Source organism: Orussus abietinus, unplaced genomic scaffold (assembly GCF_000612105.2).
Source record: "Orussus abietinus isolate OABI.00-Male unplaced genomic scaffold, Oabi_2.0 scaffold92, whole genome shotgun sequence".
Lineage (NCBI taxonomy): Eukaryota > Metazoa > Arthropoda > Insecta > Hymenoptera > Orussidae > Orussus > Orussus abietinus.
In genome coordinates, this window is record NW_019394274.1 from 211,355 (window position 1) to 233,643 (window position 22,289).

Consider the following 22,289-nt stretch of genomic DNA (forward strand, 5'->3'; position numbering starts at 1 on the left):
AAATGGGCGGTGGGCGAAATGGAAATGCGCCGTCGTATCGCGTGACTTTGGCGCAATTGGTAATTAGAAATGGATTTTGAAAGGGAATGAAGTGGACGAGCGAGGGATTTGAATTTCGCGCCGGCGGATGTTGTCCGCCATCGCCGCCCATTGCGCGCTCGTATTTTGGTCCCCGCGGTCCCCGAAAAAGATGGCGGATTCTTGTTTTCGCGATCGGCCCTACGAACCACGCGAGTTTTAAACAATAATTAACTGGTGAATGCGGCAAGCATTGCATCGTCACGAGACGCGATTTGCGGAAGAATCGGCGTTCCTGTCCGTGAGTGCGAGACCTTTGGACCGACCGAGTGCAAGGAACTTCGATTCTGTGAATTCGCGGGCGCTTCGTCGGCGTGTCCGGGTCCAGAGAATTTGGCGAACGCTTTTGGCGATTCACGGATTTCTCCCTGTCAGGTGCGCTCGTCAACCGGTACGCAATCTGGACTTCTTTCCGCAAGCTCGAGGCGAGGGAAAGACACGCGCAGCGCCCGCTTCGAGGAGTGATTTCGTTCTTTTGAGGTCGGAAGTTTGGTTAGGTTGGTGCGGCGATGGTCGCCAGAATGACGCCTGCACGTTGCCGGCGCTCCTCTCGATGGTTCGCCCTAAAAAGCGCACCTCTACTCGAGTGTTAGACTTCGTTTAGTGCTCTAAGCAAGAGTGAACCATGGCTGCGAACGACTTCGATGTGGAGCTCTTCGAACGGAGGCTTCATACCCTTAAGGATTCCCAGGAGTCGATTCAAAGTCTTTCGGCATGGTGCCTCGAGAGAAGGCAGCACCACAAGAAGATCGTTGCTACTTGGCTGCAAGTTTTAAAGAAAGGTATAGCTGCGCTTTTTAAAGACTAGTTTTTTACTTTACGACAGAGCGTTAACGGTAGTCGACAGCAGAGATTGTATTAATATCGGTGTGTTTTTTTTTGCAGTGAAAGTGGAGCACCGTCTTACATTGTTTTATTTGGCAAATGATGTGATCCAGTATTCAAAACGAAAGAACTTTGAGTTCGTGGAATCATGGGGCATAACTCTCCAGAGGGCAACAACAATGGTCAGGGACGAGAAGGTGAAGCACCGTATTTTAAGAATTTTCAAGATATGGGATCAAAGGCAGGTCTACGACGAGGAGTTCTTAGCCGACTTATCCGGTCTAATATCGGCGGCACCAAAGAAGAAGCAGGACCCTCAACCCGTCGTACCGACGGAGGAATTCCAGGCTGCGCTTCTTATCTCTACTATGAGGTCCTGTGCAACTTTAGAACAAGCTACGGATGCGAGGTTACGTGATCTAAGAGAATGCAATATCGATTTTGACAATGCGGAGGAGTTGTGTGCCTCGCTTAAAGATAGGCGGCATGTAGAGGATGCCGAAAAAGATGTGGATATTGCCGTTAGAAACGTAGAGAACTATGTACGTGCTTTGGAAGCAGAGATTCGAGAGAGGACGCAAGTTCTCGAATTACTGGAACAGGCAGATCAGTTTTACGAAACGCAGAGGGGAGAAGTTAAAATAGTGACGAACGTAAGTACATGGTGTGACCGCGACGTGGCAACTAGCACATGTTTTTTTTAAGTCCATTTCGAATGGTAACATTCTTTCCCTCTTTTTCTCAGGCATACCGAAATTTCGGGAGCCGAGTGAAGAATCTAAAAAAGAAATTGGATGAATTACTTCCTACGCTGATCTCTCCGATCCCATCTCCAGACATTAATGCACCCTCTCCGAGTCCCGACAGCGATCTAGACCTTCCTGGAGACGATCACATTGGAAATCAATCTCTAATCGACATAGCACCTCCCACGATATACGGATCGTACAGGCCAGACTACGACCCAATGCCAGTGCCAGCACCTGATGGACAATCGGGAAGTGTTACCGGAGACTTCACCAACAATTTTTCATCCTTTATGGGAGGAAACATGGATTTTGATATGGTAAGATCATTGGAAAAAAAAATTTTCGATTTCTTTAACCCGAAGACATCATCGATAACCTGGCCTACATTCCATTTCAGAGAAATTTGTTCAACGACAGATCGACAACTCCGACTATTCTGAATCAATACAACGATTCCCTGGAGGTGCTTATCCCGCGGACAGCCGTAGTTTAATTGAATATTTTCGGTCAATTATTAATAATACTACTTTTGCAGGCAAAGCCTATCGAAGTCATCAACATGCGTCCGTCAAAGGCGGAGAACAGTAACGATAGCTTCAACATATCGAGCTTCCTCAAAACGGTGCTTCCCTCATCGGAAGGAGCACCAAATCCCTCCGGTATCCCCGGCCTCGGGTTAGATCTTCCAGACAACAACCTGGAGTCACCGCAGCGTCCGGACTACGGGCACTCCCCGGTGATGGGACAAGTGCCACTGACTCCGGCTATGAACCGGATGCTCAGCGGGCCCGGCACACCCATCGGCGGCCTCAACAATTGCGGGCAAATCGGTCACAGCACTCCGTTGCCGGTCCGCAGCATAACAAGGGACTCCCACACTCCGTCCCCCTACTCCAGCCAGAACAGCCAGAGCAACGTCGTCCTCCCCTTCGACAACTCCGTAAATCCCGTGAGCAACACCGTAAACCCGCTACCACCTCCGCCGTTACCGCCGCCAATATTCCTCGACGACGAGAATTGTTACAACAAACTGCCACCGAAGTTCCCGACTTGGACGCCGACTAGCGACCTGTCCAAGGACCCTGCCAAGTGGGACGAGAAGGGTGAGGACGATTTCCCTTCGCCAAAGAGATTCGCCGCTTTCCAAACTTGGGGTATACTCATGCTTAGCCTTTAACGTCTCATGGAATATCTCTGAACCTAAGTCTTCGTCTTCCTTTGTCTCGATCGCCATTAATAGGTTACTAATTGATGGACCGATTTGCAGGAAAAAATAGCATGAACCCGTCATGGCCGGGAGAGATCGAGGAGAGGAACAAGTCTCTGTGGGGCGACTCGGGGAACGATCGATGGGAGTCTGGAAGCGAATCGGCGTGGTCAGTGGCCAGGGGGAAAAGCGACATCCTGTCCGAGACTCCGGAGTCTCCGCCTATGTACGAGAAGTCGGGATTCCAGGACCCCGTCGAGTACAACGACACGCAGCCCCAGGAGTCGCTGCTGAGCAGCAGTAGCGACGTCGACCACAGGTAATGGAGTAATAAGATCGGGCTTAGGTTGGAATTTTTTCAACGGCCCTAGATTTTGATCTTGTGATTTTTGTTACGGCAGAATGATACCCTTGCCGATGTCCGTCGAGTCGCAACTGTCCCATCGGCTGGCCAAGGCTGCCGACGTGGACCATCGCAACCTCATCAGCCTCACCGGAAGCCCGGCGAATCATCATCAGCTTCCCATTCAATCGGTGAACGCTCCTCTCATGCCAGCTCTCCCCAACAATGCCGGCATGTGGCCCACGGGAGACCAAGACTATCGGTGAGTTGCCGAAGAGCGAAGTAGACGCGGGATTCTTTCGGCAATTTTCTATTTGATTCCGACGCTGTCTTTTTTTTTCTATCGATTCTACAGGCAGCAACTGCAGCCCGGCGACATCGTCGAGAGCGTGGACATGGAGATGTCGGACGACGAGGGCGAGAACAAGCAGAAGAGCCGAGTCCTGGTGGACGTGCGCCCTCAAGACCGGGACGTGCGACCTCCTCAGCAGCCGCCGGGCACGCACCACGTTGATATGGACATGCGAGCGATCCCACTGCCGATGGGTCAGTTGGGCCCGAATCCGCAGATGGACCAGGGTCCACACCAGACTCCACCCCAGTTCCACAAGGGAAGGAATCCGGACTTCCAGGCGAACCAGCCGGACTTCCGGCGCAGCGTCGGCGAGCCGTTCCGCCCGAACTTTCGCAAGGGCCAGGGCCCCGGATTCGGCAAGAACCAACAGGAGTTCCACCAGGGATCCCAACAGGACTTCCAACAGGAGTTCCAGCAGGACTTTCATCAGGGTCGGCAGTCGGAGTTCCGGCAGGAGTTCCACGAGAACCAGCACGGTCGGCGCAGCGTGCCGGACTTCCACGGAGACAAGTTCCCCCACGGCAGGTTCCAGCAGCAGGAGCACCATCACCGGGACTCGCCGATGTTCCACAGGGGCGATCGGGGAGGCGGCCGTGGAAGAGGGTTCCGAAACCGACGGGACCGCTTCTCCGAGGACCACGGTAATTCGATGCAGCACCGCAACCTCGCGGATGAGCGCAGGAACACCAGGTTCCCGGATGGCCCATCGAAGAGTAGGCCCTACCTGCTGGAACCACCGGATACCGTGGTCGTCCTCGACGACGACGGCATGCCGATAGGCCTGCCGGAGGACGAGGGTCGGCTGGCGAGCGACCAACTCGAGGACGTCCTCCGGGAGGAGCACGTTCACGAGAATCGGTCGACGGTGGAGGAGCCGTCCTTGGTGCAGGGTCGCGAGCCAGACCCGGACGCGCCGTCGAGGCCCTTCGAAGAGATTCTATGCCAGCGGGAGATGCAGGAGCCGGACCGAGACCCGGACCGGGAGCCAGCGATACCGGAGGACCACCGGGACGACGCGCCACTTTTGTCGATGCCTTGCCAAGAAGAGGTCGTCCCGGAGCAGCCGGAGGAGTGCCCCCAGGAGGCGTTGAGGGACGCGCACGAAGAGGAGGAAGAGCGGCGGAACGAGGAGGAGCCGGCTCCGCCCGGAGAGGGCCGGCCTGCTCGCGTGGACTCCCAGGAGGAGATCAGCCCGGAGGGTCGCGAGATCATGGAGCCGCACGACCCGGACCCCGGGACGACGCAGCCACCGCGGCAGCTCTCCGAGCAGCTCCAAGCCATGATGAACTCGAACGGAGGCGACCGGCAGTCCGCCAACGGTAGCCTGGCCGAGCTCAGGGAGGCCACGCCATCGCCCCTGAAGAAGCGGCCGTTCCTCGGCAGCTTCTTACCCGGCCCTGGACCCGGGGCTAACGGGCCGCAGGAGCTGCACCCCGCGGTGGTGTACGAGTACGACGGTCCCAACGCTACGCCGACGTTCCGACCTCGCGGCCTGCCCACCGCTCCTTTTCCGCCCTGGCGGGGACCTCATCGGGGTAGGGCCGGCTTCAGGGGAGGCCCCAGGGCCCCCTGGGACAGGGGACCTCGGGGACCGGTCGGTACCTTCCACCCGAGGGGCCTGAAACGCGGTGGACAATTCAGGGGCGGCGGCTTCCGGGGTCGAGGTCGCGGTACCAACTGGTAAAACCGATCGTACCCCGGGGCCCCCTGGCACGCCCCCTTTGTATATAGAGCGCCTCGCGCCCTTTCGCGAAACTCTCCGTCTCGGGGTTGGCCCTTGTCGGCACTCCCTGGAAGGCACGGACCTAGTCGGCGTCCCGTTGGAAAACTACCGTACCCCGCCGACCCCTGACCTCGAGGAGGACCCTGCGATTGGACGCGATGGGTACTAGTCATCTATGCGGAACGTCCGGCTTCTCGGTGGCTCCACCTTGTGGGACCCCTTGCCGCGTTTCCTCGAGGTCGTGGGTCGGCACGGGGTCGTGACCCGGACGACGGACTCGCGGTACCACTCGTACTTGCACCCTCCGGGCCCTGCGTCCTCCTTGCGGCCATGGCTCGGATACGTATGCATATAAATATGTATATACGTGTGTGCCGAGATATATATATACATAAACCGATATGAAACGATACGATAGATATAAATACGAATATATATACATACATACATACATATATATATGTATATATATGTATACATATACACGTTGTTGCGAGATGCAGTCGGCGCCAGCGGGACCCGGGGAGGTGGCGACACCCCGATTAGGCCCATCTGGACGGACCGGACACCCAGGAGATGGTTTAGAAGGGATGTCGTCTCTTTTTTCTGGGTCTCTGTCCGATGCACGGTTTTCGAGATGCATCGTGACCACCGCCGCTTATCCTCGTCGCGTCCTCCCGCCACCTTCGAAAATAGCCATGTCAACCCTGGAACCTTAGAATTGTATTAATAAAATACAGTGTTTACGTTCTGTCCACCTCGTGCATCTCCCCAGACTCTTCCGAAGTGCCTCACTACACTCCGGAGGTTCTCTTCGCTCGACCCGGGGAGGAATTTCGATTTTCGAAGGACTCCCGAGCTCAGAGCCGCCGTTTTTCATCTACGACCTCTTTGACGCGGTTTATAAGCCCCTTGACTTCCTGCGGGGGCCGGCCCCTCCTTTATGATTAATATTCCACGTTTTCACTCGATATCCTTTAACGGCTTAAGGTTGCGACTCTTGGTGGGAAGGAGACTAATAAAATGCTCTCTTTCTGGATGGGATGTGTAATTGGTCTCTGGTGGCCGGATTTTTATTCTTTTTTTCTTTTTTTTTCACGCGGCCGGTAAAACAGCGGCGTCTTTGCGACACGTCCCGTGGGGTTTCTTTCGCGTGATTTTACATGACGTTACGTGTGCACTCGTTTACTCGTTTTTTTGTCTTCCTATTTACTCATTTGCCAGACTTCGCCATCCTGTGGCTGACGAATTCTCTCTTCTTGTGTTGCAGAGCGGCGAACGCCTCGCATTTAATGAGATGCGCGGCTCGCGAGGAAAGATCCACTTTTCGGAGAGAAGACCCTGGACCGTTTTTTCTTCCTTTTCGTTTATTCGTGCCACCGCGACCAGCGGGAGTAGATTTGCGTTATCGGGGCGGCGGGAATAAATTTGCGCCCCAAGAAATCGCGAGGGAATTCACGTTATCAAGAGATCGAGAGTAGATTCACTTTATCAGGGAATTCGGAGTTTCCAATTTTATGAAGAGAACCCCCGGGGATGCTGGAGAGTCAAGGGCGAATTTCTAATTTTTCCAAGCCCCGCGATTTCCTCCTCAGAAATGTTCATTTATGAACTCCCCCTGCAGAAGTGGACATACACGTAAAAATGGACGTATCCTAAAATAAACGAGACTTTCAAAAGGTTCCATAGTTCCGAGGAAACGTTCCTCTAAATTCACCTAACGAATATCCGTTGCCACGATATGCGTGATGGGCGAAAATTTCTGATAGAATCTCGTTTTATCGAAGTCCGATTGAGCCGGGCGCCATCTTGTTTTATCCACGCGGGTCCTCGACGAAGCGTCCTTGATTTGAGGATATCGCCTAATTAATCGACACGCATTATTTATTATTTCCGTTTCTCCAGTCCGAGTGTAAGCCAGTCGTTTGTTTTTAGCGGTGCGTCTTTTCTCGATGCGGCGGAAATCGCATCGACGCTTATCCGATCTCTAAGGCGATCGACAGGACGGTCGGTTTTGTCGACTCGTCTCCGGCGTCGTCCCTTTTTATCGTTTAGATAAAGGAAAAAAAGATAACGTAAGAAATAAAAAAGGGGACCTGTAAATTCGCGGGAGCGCTCCCTCGTTACTGCATACCGTGTATGCCGAGCGTTTTGTACATTGCGTAATAAAAGCAGAAAGCCTTACAGCCTGGCCGCACTCATTTCAAGTAGGATGTATAATGCGTATCGATTCCCTCCGCCGGTTTTCCGCCTGGACGAAGCTCCCTTCGCGAAGGGAACAAAACCGCGTGGGTTCCGCACGCCTACCGGGAAACCGATAGGTCCCCGTAATTAGCGAATCGTCCCACAGGAGCGATTTTACTCCACCCGGAAGGCATTCCATTTTCGAGGGCATAAACTCGAGCAAAGGGGAGGAAAGGAGATGAAATCCTAAACTTAAGTATATTTAAGAAAACTCCCCCCGACGAAATTAAATTACAGGTTTAAACGTCGTTTAAGGGAATTCCGGGATGAGGGAAAATTCCGCAAAGGGACTCGGCCCTAACGAGGGCCGAAGTGGCGCCGGTGGAGGGAGGCGTCGCGTGCTCGTTAATTCCCCGACGTTTTCATCCGAGCTAATGGGAGCGCATTAGAATAATTGCCGAAGAGTCCGAGAAAACCGCGCCCACGGGGGTGCGGAAGGTCTCCGGGGGTGTTTCGAGATCCTCCTCGGGGAGAGGAGACCGGCAAATTGATCGCTCGACTTCGCAATTCCGGACGTTTGAAAACCCGAGCGAAAGGGCGGCGAGCCTGCGCGGCGCGCGCGGCTGCGCCCACGGGAGCAGGCTCCCGGGCTTTCGTCGAGGAATTCCGGGTGTTCCGGGGATCGGAAATTCCGAAAAAATTCCAGGATGTTCCTCGGCTTCCGGGGGAGATTTTTCTTCCCGGCGAGTTTCGCGCCCCGTGTCTGGGGCGCCCGCTAGGGCGAGATCTCCGAGGGAGCGCGGCGACACGTGAGCGCGACCGTAGGTGGCGCGGATTGGCTCGGGTCGATAGGGGCTCCGCGGAGCCTCTTCCTCGCTGCCTCTCGCTCTCGCCCACGCGCGCCCCCCTCGCGCCCTCTCTCTCGCACTCACGGGCCCACCGACTCCGGCGACTCGCGCGCGGCGAGCTGTACGGCGAGCCCGAGACTTCTGTCAGTGGCCTCTCGGACCTTCGAGCGACCGGAACTAACCTTCGGTCCGGTCGCGGCGCGACTCGACGCTCGACGTGATTCTCGACTCCCCGCGAATTATCAGTAATTACGAAAATCTCAAGATAAGTGCGCGATCTCGTCGAAGCCTCCACCGAGCGACGCTTCTTCACCGGTTCACTTCGCACCTGCGGATTACGCTTCCCGGTTATCGGCGCTAAACGTCCCAGAATAATCGTCGATTTTTTTTTTCATTCATACCAGATGGATATTGTCATTCTCCCTTTTCTTCCCTTTTTTAACCGACCCCGGGCTTCCCTGTTTCGGGATTGAAACGTCATTTTCTCGTGGCGACGCGGTGGAGAGCTCCGTCGATTTCCGTCACCCGGTGAACCCTTTTTCGTGAATCGGGGATTTTTTTTTTCGCCTCTACGTGGAAATTCCCAGTGATAGGGTTCAGTGCCGCGACTCGGTGAAGCCGCAGGAAGTTTATCGGCTCTACAAATCGGTCCACTCCGTTTGCTCGGAATAATCGAGCCATATCCGAAGAAATCCTTTCCCCCGATTCCCTATATTCAGTCGATAGGTGTTGCGCGAAAGTCCAGATTCCTCTGAATTAGAAAATTCATCTGAAATTCAGTTTCCATTTTTTTTTAAATTTATCTTTGCGTTTCGATGGTCACGATCCTCCTTATCCGCAACCTTGACTTTCGCGTCTCACCCTCGATTTACGAGGACGATATGCCGGTGGAATTTGGCACGTAGACCAGACCTATCCTCGGTTTCGTTTTTCATAGGCGTCCTCAAATTCCGCGGCCTTATCGAGGCGTCGTGATAACAATGCTATTCAATCCTTCCCCATTGACCCGGCATTTACGCCTTCCTTTTTGTCCCTCCACCCGGGTAATTATTGGCCCTAGTCTCCGCCCTTGACACGATCTCGGGGAAAAACAAAGAGCGTCGATATCGTGTCATCTTCGGTCCTATCGATTTGTCAAACGACATATCGAACGCTCGACACCTCGAAGAGACGATCGCTTTGCCGCCTTTATTGCCTCTCCGAGTAACGCGTCCCATTCCTGCGAAATTTACGACTCGATCTGCCCTCGAAAAAGCCACCCCCCAATATTAATAATATGCAGATGCCCTGAGAAAAGAAATGTCAATGAACCAAGAAAATATTTTCTTCATTCGAAGAATAATTATCTGCTCTGAATAAACTCGAATTAATTGGATGCAACGTCTCCCCGGAATTACGACAATTTAATTCAGTTTATTCGAGTCGAATCAATGATTCATTAAATTAACGAGATATTCCTTTGATACTATTTAATGAAATATTTCTGTGGGGGCAATGAATTTTTTTTTCTCAGTGCTATCGACGCGTTTCGGTCGCCCACGCGGGCGTTTGATCCCAAAATACGTGCATCGCGCAGAAATTTATCACCCTCTGATCGGTCCTAGAAAACACCACCCCTTTTTGTTAATAATACGCCAATCGGCGATTAGATAGCGTTATCGACGCTTTGCGGACGTTTAAGCGAGCGTTTCATCCTAAAGTTAGCCCGGGAAATCGAGCCCAAAATATGCCCTCGATCGCTGAGAAATTTACGACACGATCGGGCCGCTGAAAAGCCACCCCTTAATATTAACGATACGTAGATCGGCGCCTAGATAGCGTTATCGACGCGTTCCGGGCGTTTTATCCCAAAATTAGCTCGGGAAGTCGTAGACCCCGGCCCTGTTTTAATACACCAGGGAACGACCCCTTTAAGTCTCACGTAGGGAAGTCACGCATATCGCCTCCCTCGTGGCTCCTCGGCGCCTCTGATACGAATTTCATGTAAGCCCCCAACGGCGACCGACCTTCGTGTAAACCGGCCTTTTCCATCGGACCGCCCGACGTTACTCGTTACTCCGTCGAGATTAATTTCTTTCTACCCTCCTTCCAGATTCACGGTCGAGTTCCCCTGGCTCGGAGATGAAGACAGGCGCCAGGAGGAAACGAACCTCGAAGAGGATCGCCGGCCTCGACGCACCCTGGTGCCCCTGTATGTGAGATATGTCGAGAATTAGGAAGAGATTAATTTTCCTCGAATTTTTACCTGACTTTGATGGCTTTTTAATTTATTATTTTAAATCACTTTCAGGCGGGTGATTGGACCGGGGGAGGATCTTGGGGAGCTCGGAGGTCCTTCCGGATTTTCTGTAGAATTCTCGACATGTGCATCCTGAAACGTTGGTAATATCGAGGGATATGACCCGAAGCGTGCCGACATCCTGGGTCGTTGTTTTAACTTCCAGGTCGCGGATGTGCCTGGTGCTCGGAACCGGGTTGGAAGGTCGCCTCGGAGATCTCTGAGGTCCTTTGAAGCTGGACGACCAGTCGAGGGCGATGCATCCGAGAGATACGGACTGAGAGGTGCATATCGGCGGGCGGAATCAGCGGAAAACGTCGGAAAATCAATCCGGCTCGTCTCGTCTTGTAGGTCACGGATGTTCTCGGAGGTAAAGGGACGCCAGGACCTGGGGGAACCCTCGAGACGCATCTTGAAGAGCCCCTTGAAGAGGATGTGCCTCGCGGTCGATGGTCCTTAGGCTGACCGACTCCTCGACGGAACCATGTTATCGGGCGGTCGCAGGCTGGTCCACTTCAAGAAGAGATTGAAGCCGAGTCCACCTCTTCGGGGGATAAAATGAGCAAGAGCGTGGAACTGCTGGCGGGAACGGAGGATGGCGAGCCGACTTCCGGTAGGGGAAGATACGGGCTGGGAGCGATAAGGCCTGGAAAGGAGCGTGCATGTGTTCACCGCTGATTTTATATATTATATATCCTCGACCCTTAGATCGGGCTCAGGAGGAGGACCGGTCAAGGTTGAACCTGAACGGAAGCAGACCGCTATCGAGGAGCGCCACGGAGCTGAGGCACAGGAAAAAGAGCGAGGGGGCGAGAGGCTCCCCAGGACACAGTGGTTCCGGGGAGTCCGGCGGCACCAATCGCGGCAGAGACCGCCTCGAAGAGCAGCAACACCAGCAACAGCATCATCACCCTCGCCACTCGGCGAGGTACGCCACCGTGGCCCAGAGGACGCACACCTTTTTCGCGACCTTGAAGAGCCGATGGACGCGTAGCCGCAGCAAGGAGCGGAAGAAGAAGGACCCCTCGGCTATGCCACAGGATTCCTTCAGGGTTCCCGGGGCCGAGTCCGACTATGCCGCGGATTACTCCTCGGAGCACAGCAGGAGCTCTTCGGCTACTCAGAGTCCTGCCAGACACGCGCTCGTTCACCAGGGTGAGCCGTTTATCCGAAACATTTAAGCCGCTTTTTGGATTAAGTAGGGTCGATAAGGATTAATAAGGACTTTAAACTCCAGAGTCTCCCTTGGCAAGGGTCGCCAGGGAAAAGGCGGGCACCTCGGTGGAGGACAGTCCCGGAAGAGGCAGCGACGGTTCCTCCAAGGGGTCCTCCGGCTTTCAGGCTCAAAAGGAGTCGAATCTCTTGGCCGAATCGCAGGGTCAGGATGCCTCCGGGACGCAGGACGTCGCCGGGGGCCTTCTCCACGACGAGACCACCCGGAGGAGGGAGCTCGCCCTCCGACAGCACGCCTTCTTCCAGCTGAGGCTCCACATACGCCGAGGCGCTAACCTGGTCGCCATGGACCGATGCGGTACGTTTTCCGCGAGTCGCACCGGAGATCCGAAAAAAATCCAGTATCTTTCCGTTTAGGAGCCAGCGACCCCTACGTGAAGATCAAGAGCTCCGGCCGCCTCCTGCACAAGTCCAGGACGGTTCACCGCGACCTGAACCCTGTCTGGGACGAGAGCGTGACCCTGCCGATCGAGGACCCCTTCCAACCCCTCAACATCAAGGTAACGTGCCCCTCGACGGGCGAATCAACTTCCTGCCCTCCGGGATGTCGCGTTTTATCGACACGCGACGAATTCTCCGTCGACGTTGCAGGTCTTCGACTACGACTGGGGTCTCCAGGACGACTTCATGGGCGCCGCCCAGCTGGACCTCCGCAAGCTGGAGCTGGGCCACCCCGAAGACATCGTCCTGGAATTAAAGGACCCGGTCAGGCCCAGACTGTACCTGGGGGAGATTTACCTGACCGCTACCCTCTGGCCCAGGAACCAGCAGGACAAGGAGCAGGTCGGTTGATTGAAAACCTCCGGCACCGCTTCCGCTTATCGGGCGCTCGATATAAAGGCCGGCAATTAGAGGGAACGAGAAGAGGGAGAGAGAGGGCCTGCCGATGAATAGCTAACGATGATCGAAATCCGTCCTTTATCGTGGAAGGGAGGACGATCCAGAGATCCCTGGATCTCGAAATCCTTATCGAGGCTTGGGGCAGGGGTCGAGGGTCACCCCTGGTGTCTTCGCGATGGGTCGCGGTGAACGGCGGGCTGCGTCGCCGACAAAGGCCGGCAATTAGGGGAAGGGTGCGCGTCGAGAGTTATCGGAACGGCCCGATTGCGTTGGCCGATCGATCGACGAGCCCTCCTCTCGGTCTTCGGCCTCTCGACTCGTTACCGCGCTCCTTGTCGCTCCTCACCCTCTCTCACCCTCTCTTTACACCCCGGTTCACTTTCGCCGACGTTGCCGCCCCTTTCCCTTGATTACCCACGCGACTACGAAGACGACAGACTCGAACCCTCCTGTACGCTTCAACGCCGGTCTCCCGACCCTCGATGCACCGCTTCTCTTTTTTTCTCTCTCTCTTTCCTTATTATTATTCACATCGATCCCTCCCTTCCGGTGGAAAAATACCGGTACACCCCGTCGGTGATAAGAATCGATTTTTCCGAAGGCCGGGTACTTATCAGCGGCGGAATTGCGTCGTCCGGAGGGGTGCTTCGACCCCATCGATCGGGATGGGGCGATCCAGGGGGTGCCGGTCGAACCTCGTTAACCCTTGTCCCTTGGTCGGGAAATTGGCGAGATCCATTTTCCGGCCTCTGGACGCGGAACCCTGCGGTGGGTAAGGGGGCGATTCCCCCCCGAGGTGGGCGAGCAGGCGAATAACCCCCACGCCCCACGGAGGACCTCCAGGGGACGAATTACCCCCTTCGGGCCGCCTCCAGGGTGCGAGAGGGCGATTCACCCCCGCGGAGGGCTCGATCGATTCGGGGATAATTTCCTGATACCGCCGATCCGGGTAAATCGGCGCACTTTGGATTTAGAACTTGGTGAAGGGTCGACCCTCCCGAGAGTTAGGTGCGTCGTTAAAAAACGCGACTCGATCCGAATCGATCTCAACTGGTCGTTTATGAACAACCAGGAGAGATTTGAAACAAGTCGTGGAGTTAATCGCAATCGGCGACCGCGTTTTTTGCTCCTTATCGACACGGGAAACTCCTTGGAACGGCGTAAAAAATAATCGCTGCGGCGAAGGCCGACCGGTTCCCTCCTGTGCATTACCTCTTGATAGGAAATTCATTTCGGGACTTGTCGGTGGTGCAATATCGGTAGGGCAATATCGGCGGTGCATCGGTGCTCGCGGTTGGCCGGCGTCGAATTTTACGACTCGCTGCCGAGGGAATATTGCCTGCGATTTGCATTTCACTCCCCGGGACGATTTTTCTGTACACGTCGTCGGCTTTCCTCTCCTCCTTTGGAGTACTGCCGGTGCACCCATCGAGCTTTGCACTGGTTGTCATAACTCCTCTTGGCCGATGGCATCCGTTTTGACGGATCCGATTAGGGTCGTTCACTTCGTCCTCGTGTACGGCTTCGAGGCTGTCCGCGAAGTTGTGAATGCGGCGGATTTGCCTCTTATCGACGCCAGTCGTAGATCTCTTCTACAGTGTTTTATCGGCGCTCCTAGAGTCGCAGTCAACTGCAGCCAAAGGATTCGCTTATCTGCAAATTTAATTAACGAGTTAATGCCGTGCCTTGAAGCGGATCGATCCAGAGGTCGGTCGGGATCTAGAGCGGGAAGCACTCGAGAAATCTTCCCAAACGGCGTTCCCCGTCCCGGCGAAACTCCTCGTAAACAGGGCCAGAAGAAGGAGGATAAAAAAGAGCGATGACTAATCCCAGACGAAGTCCGGAGAGAGAGAGAGTCGCGTATGCGTCGTGCACGCGTCGAGTAACCGGTAACTCGTTCCCCCTCTTCGGCATGTTCCCTCTCCTTTTGACTCTACCTATCCTCGGATAGCGTTATCAAAAGCGAAACGAGGCCTCTCGCGAGTGTTACACCAGCCTCGAAATGGCCCGGTCGAGGCGGCCATTGAGGTCTCGTCTGGATTTTCGAGCAATCGGGAGACAGGAGGTGGAAGGAGGATCCGGGAATTCCGGCACACCTGGGTAAACGTTGGCCTCGAAGAGAGGAAGTCGTTCCGCGAGCTCTTAGTCGCTCGAACGAGAGAGGGGAGAGATAAAGACGCGCTGGATTTAAAGGGACGGTTTAAAGGGACGACACAAGGAGATGATTTAATTCTGGCATATCTGCGTAAACGAGACGTCGACCTTGAGGAGAGGAAGTCTCCCCACGAGGTCTCGGTCTCTCGATCAAGAGAGAGAGAGGAAAAATAAAGACGCGTTGAATTTAAAGGGACGGTACAAAGGGGCGAGATAAAAAGACGATATGAATGGCAAAGGGTCGGCGATGCAGCGATTTTCCGTCAAGCTGGAGAAGAGAGCACGCCAGGAAGACGAAGAGATGTCGGCCAGGATCGTCAAGGATGGTCGTGACGGGATCTACGAGGAGGTCCAGGACGACGGGTCGACCCCGAAGAGCGAGACTCGCAGGGAGAGAGTCGGCGCATTCCGCTGCACCCTGGAGAGGAGGGTGGAGTCCTTGGAGAGGAAATTGGAGCACAGGATGGAGCGGCTCCTGGAAGAGAGCGTGGAAAGGCATCCTTGGCTTCAGCCCATCGAGACCTGGATCGTCGATCGATACAGGCCTGCTTCGAGATCCAGCTCCACGGTGGCCTTGAACGAGGATCTTCGAGGATACAGCTCCGACAGCGAGGTCAAGAGGTTGAAGACGGAGTACCCGAAGAACCAGGACACGCTCTCCAAATCGCGACCCGACCTCCAGACTAGGATGGTCCCCGAGAACAGGATGATGGATCACCCGACGAAGCCGAGGAGGGCTCGTCCCGAAGAGAGGTCTCCCTCCCCGAGGTATCAGGACTCTTCTGGGATGAAAGGATCCAGGATCTCTCCCGATTTGCCCAGGTCGACGGATCGGCCCGATAACCTGGAAAAATTCAACGACATCATGGACGCCGCGCACCGTGGGAACGATTTTATCGACCGCTTGAAGGAGACCTTGAAGGAGAAGAAGGAGGAGATCCACCGGGTAGATTTACGATTGGGTGATAATTATACCCTAAGAAAAACAATTTCATCTAACCAGAGAATTGATTCTTTTATAGTGCCAATAAAATATTTTGTCGATTCAAGGAATAATTATTTAACCGAAATAAAATCGAATAAATTGGATGTGACGTTTCTTCGGAATTTTAACAACTTGAGTGAATAATACAAAATATATTTTTTTCTTACTATTCAAAGGCACGTTTGATTGGTTCTATGAATTTTTTTCTCATTATTGGTTATGGATAGAAAACGGTATTTTAGGGTAGGTCCGAAAGCTTCAGAATTTAATCTCTGGTTAGAGATACAAAAAATTGAGAGCTTGGGAAAGGTCAGCTCCCGCTATCTCTAAAAGATGGTCATCGACGTGTTCGGGTTTTTTCTTTTTCTTCCATCCAGGGAAGGTCTTTCAACGATTTCCGTTTTATGGTTGCAGTACTTCCAGAGGACCAATAGGCTGGCGGATGTCAATCGGAAGCTGAAGTCGCAGATCTGGAGCTCGGTGGTGACGATCGTCCTCGTCGAGGCGAAAAATCTGCTCCCGATGGACATAGACGGGCTCTCGGATCCCTACGTGAAGTTCCGGTATGGAATGGAAGATTTGAAAATTATTCGATATTTTATAAATTACTCATCTCCATTTAAATCCGTTCTCAGGCTGGGCAGCGAGAAGTACAAGTCGAAGGTCGCCATGAAGACGCTGAACCCGGTTTGGCTGGAGCAGTTCGACTTGCACCTGTACGAGGACCCTTACCTAGGCCAAGACCTGGAGGTGACGGTCTGGGACAGGGACAGAAGTCACCAGGACGACTTCATGGGCCGGGTGACCATCGACCTGGCCGTCCTCGAGCGAGAGACCACCCACAGACTCTGGCGCGACCTCGAAGACGGAGCAGGGAAGATATTTCTCTTGCTGACGATAAGTGGTACCACTGCCAGCGAGACGATAAGCGACCTGGCCGCCCACGAAGAGACTCCCGAAGAGAGGGTCAGACTGACGCACAGGTACTCCTTGATGAACACCTTGCAGAGGCCGAGGGACGTCGGCCACCTGACGGTGAAGGTGATCGATTGATTTAAAATTCAATTAGCCTGCTAAATGGGTTACTTCTAGATTACTAAAATTCTCGTTGCCCTCTTCAAGGTCTACCGAGCCCAGGGTCTCGCGGCAGCCGATCTGGGTGGCAAGAGCGACCCCTTCTGCGTCCTGGAGCTGGTGAACGCGCGACTGCAGACCCAAACCGAGTACAAGACCCTCGCCCCCAACTGGCAGAAGATCTTCACCTTGTAAGTCGCCTCTTCGGGATCGAGTTAACTCGAAATGACGGGACGGAAAAATTCCAGCAACGTGAAGGACATCAACGCGGTCCTGGATGTGACGGTCTACGACGAGGACCGGGACCACAAGGTGGAGTTCCTGGGCAAGGTGGCAATTCCGCTGCTCAGGGTGAGGAACGGGGAGAAGAGGTGGTACGCCCTGAAGGACAAGAAGCTGAGGGGCCGAGCCAAGGGCAACTCGCCGCAGATCCTGCTGGAGCTGACCGTCGTCTGGAACGTCCTGAGAGCCTGCGTCAGGACGGTCAACCCCAAGGAAAAGAAGTACATGGAACCGGAGGTCAAGTTCAAGCGGCAGCTCTTCCTCAGGAACGTGCTCAGGTTCAAGGCCATCATCCTGGGGTTCATCAACCTTGGGAAATACATACAGTAAGGGCTGAATTTCGATTCCACACCTTGAAGAGCTCCCGTTGAATACGTACCCTCGTCTCCCTGTGTCTGTCTCTCTCTTTCTCTCTCGCCCCCAGCCCGTCTCGCTCGCGCTCTCTCTCTCTTTCTTTCTTCCGTTCTCACCCGTAGAAGCTGCTGGGAGTGGGAGAGCAAGACGCGAAGCGTCGTAGCCCTAGTTCTCTTCGTCCTCGGATGTTACTACTTCGAACCCTACATGATACCCGCGGCCGCTTTACTTATCCTCTTCAGGTACTATCTGGTAAGCGAAAGTAGACATTTAAAGCCCCCGATTATTTACATCTCTTGAATTCGTTACGTCCATTCCTGTCTCTCGAAGACGTTGAGAGTTCACCTTGGCTAGCGTCTCTTCCTGGATTTTTGGCTAGGTCGCTGTAGTGACCGGAGCCCCTTTGTCGCACCAGACGAGCCTCGCTCTTCAGGATGCAGGAGAAGCCATTTCCGACGAGTGCCCCGCCACGCCCGGGGACGACGACGACGACGAGGACGACAAGGACAAGGTCGGCAGCCTAGAAATTGCATCTGGAAGATTTAATCCGAGACTAATCCACCGGGTCTTCCGTATTTTACTCGGTAGGAGGAGAAGAAGAGTTTGAAGGAACGACTGCAGACCATTCAAGAAGTGACCCAGACCGTGCAGAACTCGATCGGATACGTGGCCAGCCTCGGCGAGAAGGTGAAGAACCTCTTCAACTTCACGGTGCCTTACCTGAGCTACCTGGCGATGGTACTGGCCGTGCTGGCCGTGGTCGTTCTCTACCTCATCCCGGTGAGGTATCTGATACTCGCCTGGGGGGTCAACAAGTTCTCCAGGAAGATTCTGCGTCCCCACTCGGTGCCCAACAACGAGTTCCTGGACCTGCTCTCCAGAGTGCCCGACGACGAGGACCTCCTCAGCTTTAGGTTGGCCGACTTTCCGTGAATACTTGTCCAGGATGCATCGTGGTATTATTTATTATTTATATTATTCTAGGGAGCTGAAGCCCCTGCCGACCGCAGACTGCGAAAGAGGCGGTTCCGTGGCGAACCCTTCAGGGATCCCGACAAGGCGGGACCAGAGGAAGAAGCAGAAGGGCGCGTAACGGATCAGCCCGCGGCCGGAAGTCGCGGGTTCCCGGACCTCGAGCATCCTGAAGACGGTCCTGCTGCGCCGGAAGTTCACGCGGAAGCGACCCGTGGAGGACCCGGAAGTGGCCGAAATAGACTGACCTACCCGCGTGGTCTGGCGCCTTCTCTTCCTCCTGGCTGCGAGGAACGTTCGCTCGTCCAGGTCGACCGGAGGCGACAGGGTGACCCACGACCATTCGTCAGCATATCCATGAAGAGAAGGGTTATTCACTCGGCAAATCCTGGATCTTAATACCCGAAATTACGTGGAAATCAGGAAAATGCAAGCAGGGATCGCTGGAAATTATCGAGACATTGATAATTATTTTAAGGACGATCGTCCCTCGTTATCGAATCACGTTTACGAAGGAAATCGTTTTTCATCGATTCTCGAGTGAATAGCTCCTTCGCTCAAAGGTATCTTAAGACCTCGTTAGCTAGACAATTAATCGGTTTGCAGAGACCGCGGAAAGGGGAACGAAGCAATATTTTTAAGATTCCACGGTTATGCGAGACCTTTCGTCTCGATTCCTTGTTAATAGCGAGAAAGATCTGACTCCTAGTTATAACGTTAAGGGAAGAACCGATCCGCGGTCTAGGCAAGACTTCCGCAGTGCGGATTTCCGACGTTTATCAGCGTTATCGAGCATGCCGTAGACGTTGACAATTTTTGATCCCCCTCCCGCGTCGAGCGTAACTCGTCCCCGAGTCTCGGTATTAGTAGCGAGGCCCTGGCGCAGCAGGGGAAAATTGGGAAAATCGGGAAACCGCGGGAACGTCCGCTCGACTCGGCGTTTTTTCTTCGATATTCGCCCCGGCGAGCCCGAGCGATCGTTAAGCGCCGACGAGAGATTTTTTTACCGTCACCTTTTGTACTCTTCCATTTTTCTACTTCCGAGCGCCCCTCCTCCCCGTCGAGGAAAGTCGGCTCCGCCCGTTCGCCGAGGGACCGCGAAATTGGATTTTTCCCGTCATTTTCTTTCCTTTTTCACGGCGAGGACGACTCTTCGTCGCAGATGGCGACGTCGTTATCGACTCGACGTCACTGCCGGTGATAACGGGCGGCGCCGATTCCCCTCCGATTAGCGACTTTTCTAATGAGTACTCCTTATGAATTTCCGTACTCGCTTCTTAATCTCGTTAACGCGAGTCGCCGGGATTCTCTTCCTTCGCGTTCGTCGTCGATTTTTGTCTTTCTCGGACCGCACCTACGTACACGCATACACACGCACTCGCGTATTCTCACGTACTCGCACGTACTTCCGGCTACTCTGTGTGCCGACCGTCGTTCCAATTTTACGGTTCGGATCCGCCGATCTTGGTTTCGGACAGAGGCGAGCGAGAGATTGCTCGTTAATTACAAATTAATTAATTAACTATGAAATCGACGAGCGATCCCCGACTCTGTCGAGGTCGGTCGGATCTTCCGGCGATGTATCGAGAGCGAAAACGCCGCGCACACGTTTCTCTATCTTCCTACATTTCTAAGGTTTACACCGTCGTTATCGATTAGGCGAATAACAGAAGGATTTAACAGAACATATATCGAGGAGCGAGGTCGGAGCTGGACCGCGATTCGAGCCGGATCGTCAACGGGGATGGTCGTATTTCTTGATATCGACGCTAATCGGCGATAAGAGATGTTTGGTCGGAGTTGTAAAACTATGTAAAGGATTGCTAGAATTAGGTGGAATCGTCCCTCGTCGTTGTTGATCTTGATTCTTGGTCGCAATGTCGTTCCTCCGGTCGCTCCTCGGCGACTTTCGTGATCCTACAGAAGGTGGTGATATACATACAAGATTCGTTATTACATTCGTAATTTAAGGAGAGAAGAGATACGACTATATCGAGAGAAATGTACGAGGCTTTTAATATTACGAATAACACTTTTTTTCCTCCAGAGGGATGAGAAGTTGCACCCTAGAGCCGTTTCGAGAAGCTTCACGGGGATTCCAAGATGGTCGCCAAGGTTACTCCCACGAAGTAGTATAAGCAGATACAACGCCATGTATTAAAATCGTCCAAGGGGTCCAAGATCCGTTGATTTTTTTCTAAGCTCCTCACTCCCGATTCTGGGGTCACTTTTTGTTGAACCGAGTACTGGCCTTACGTCTCCTCATACTACTTAATGGTTACTCCATTTCGGCCCCGTCGAAAGGGGACCGGGTCAAATTTGCGAAATCGCCTCGGAGTTTCAACGACTCGCGTGACCGGCGCGATACTTCCTGCCAGTCGCCGAAAACCTTTGGCAAGAAATTCAAGGCGCGATCTCGCCGCCCCCGAGCAAAAACCACCGCCGAAGACGGTGAAAGTGAAACCCTCCGCGGCGCGTCGTCTCGTCTCGTCTTCGAGTTGGCTTGACGGCACTCGGGGGTACTCCCGTACCTCGGTCACGCGCAACTCTTACGGTCACTTACGCGGCATTCAAAGCACTTCGGTAACCACCGAGAGGAGGAAAAAAAGAACCCCGAGTTGCGACAGCCTAGAGGGCTCGGGGGCGCGGCGCAGAGTTCCACTTTCGAGGCTAACTCGAGAAGCACGTTTCGAGCATCGTCGAGGTCGTTTCGCAATTTCTGGGGACTGGAATCCTCGACTATTTATGTGTTCTTTCGAGATACCGAGATACCGAGAGACAAGACCGACCCCCTTTCATAAATCACAGAAAATTAAACTACCGCGCCGTAAACGCGACGCCATTTTAGGTGACGTGGGGGGTTATCCGGCATTACAGGAAATGAATTAAAATGATGAGGGCGAAATTCAGAATGTAGGGACGGTTTGTCCTTAGAAGTCGACCGAGACGTCGATAGAAATGGCGTTTTGTCGGTAGAAATCGACGGAGAGTCGGCGCAGCGAGACTCGGCCAAGAAAAAGTCGGATCTCTCGCGGCTCTAATTGTCCTGTAAACGTTTGGAATTGTTCGCCAACTACTTGCTGGGTGTTTTTCCGCTCTAAGGAAACAAGGTCCGGGGGTGGGATCGAAAGTGTCCGGCCGAGGAGAGCGACTCGAGCGTTCATTCCGCGGCCCGAACGTTCCGCAACTTTTCCGCGAGTACGCAACTGGAGTATCTCGGAAGATCGATCGGGGATCGATCGGTACTTGGACGTGATCCGAAGGGACCGAATTTAGAACCGCTGGAATCTGGGCCGGTAGGAAATGTTCCGGCTAGACGTGGAAAGTTCTTACGCGTCGGTACACTCCACATATCCGGCTGATCCAGATTTCACGATACTCGAGCATAAGCCACTCGAGATGTCCGGAACGCCTTGACGATGCCCTCTTGATATTAAAATATCGAAGATAAAATAATCGATCCTAGTCTTAGAGTCTTGGTTTTGCAGAAAAAACCCTCGAAAGTGTTAGAGAAAAAGCAACGCTTGACCGTGCAAAATATCAGAATACCGAGAATAAAAAAGGTAATCAACCCTGGTCCTACTATCTTGATCATGCAAAAAGCCTCTCAACGGTGTAAGATAAACGCTTTACCGCGCAAGATATCAGGGTACCGAAATGCATAAACTCAATCCCGGTCTTACGGCCGCAAATTAGTATCCCCTATTACAAAAAGCCTCGCAAAAATTCTGGCAAAAAATGTGCAACGCGAGAATTACCGCTTTACCGCAAAACCAAGGTCGATTTTGCTCATCGCTATGCCAGA

At 53.6% G+C, this 22,289-nt stretch overlaps 2 protein-coding genes across 4 annotated transcripts; both read left to right on the top strand.

The window, feature by feature from the left end:
• Positions 1-202: 202 nt before the first annotated feature.
• Positions 203-6,026, top strand: LOC105697431. Of its 2 annotated transcripts, none has more exons than XM_012420744.1 (8): positions 203-860; positions 964-1,556; positions 1,649-1,969; positions 2,050-2,115; positions 2,188-2,806; positions 2,920-3,178; positions 3,261-3,464; positions 3,558-6,026. In XM_012420744.1, the coding sequence occupies exons 1-8, from the start codon at positions 704-706 to the stop codon at positions 5,239-5,241; spliced, it is 3,903 nt and encodes a 1,300-aa protein (XP_012276167.1). In that variant the 5' UTR covers positions 203-703; the 3' UTR covers positions 5,242-6,026. The 2 variants fall into 2 exon arrangements, with proteins under 2 accessions (XP_012276167.1, XP_012276168.1); XM_012420745.1 differs by having other exon boundaries at positions 2,188-2,755.
• Positions 6,027-8,466: 2,440 nt separating this feature from the next.
• On the top strand, positions 8,467-20,664 carry LOC105697432 (multiple C2 and transmembrane domain-containing protein). Of its 2 annotated transcripts, XM_012420746.1 has the most exons (17): positions 8,467-8,557; positions 10,405-10,503; positions 10,603-10,694; positions 10,757-10,874; positions 10,942-11,203; positions 11,299-11,745; positions 11,828-12,121; positions 12,181-12,323; positions 12,415-12,606; positions 16,217-16,365; positions 16,438-16,843; positions 16,925-17,067; positions 17,125-17,484; positions 17,635-17,764; positions 17,892-18,023; positions 18,101-18,426; positions 18,497-20,664. In XM_012420746.1, exons 5-17 carry the CDS (start codon positions 11,149-11,151, stop codon positions 18,603-18,605), a joined length of 2,886 nt encoding a protein of 961 aa, XP_012276169.1. In that variant the 5' UTR covers positions 8,467-8,557; positions 10,405-10,503; positions 10,603-10,694; positions 10,757-10,874; positions 10,942-11,148; the 3' UTR covers positions 18,606-20,664. The 2 variants fall into 2 exon arrangements, with proteins under 2 accessions (XP_012276169.1, XP_012276171.1); XM_012420748.1 differs by lacking the exon at positions 8,467-8,557 and having other exon boundaries at positions 10,339-10,503.
• Positions 20,665-22,289: the final 1,625 nt, after the last annotated feature.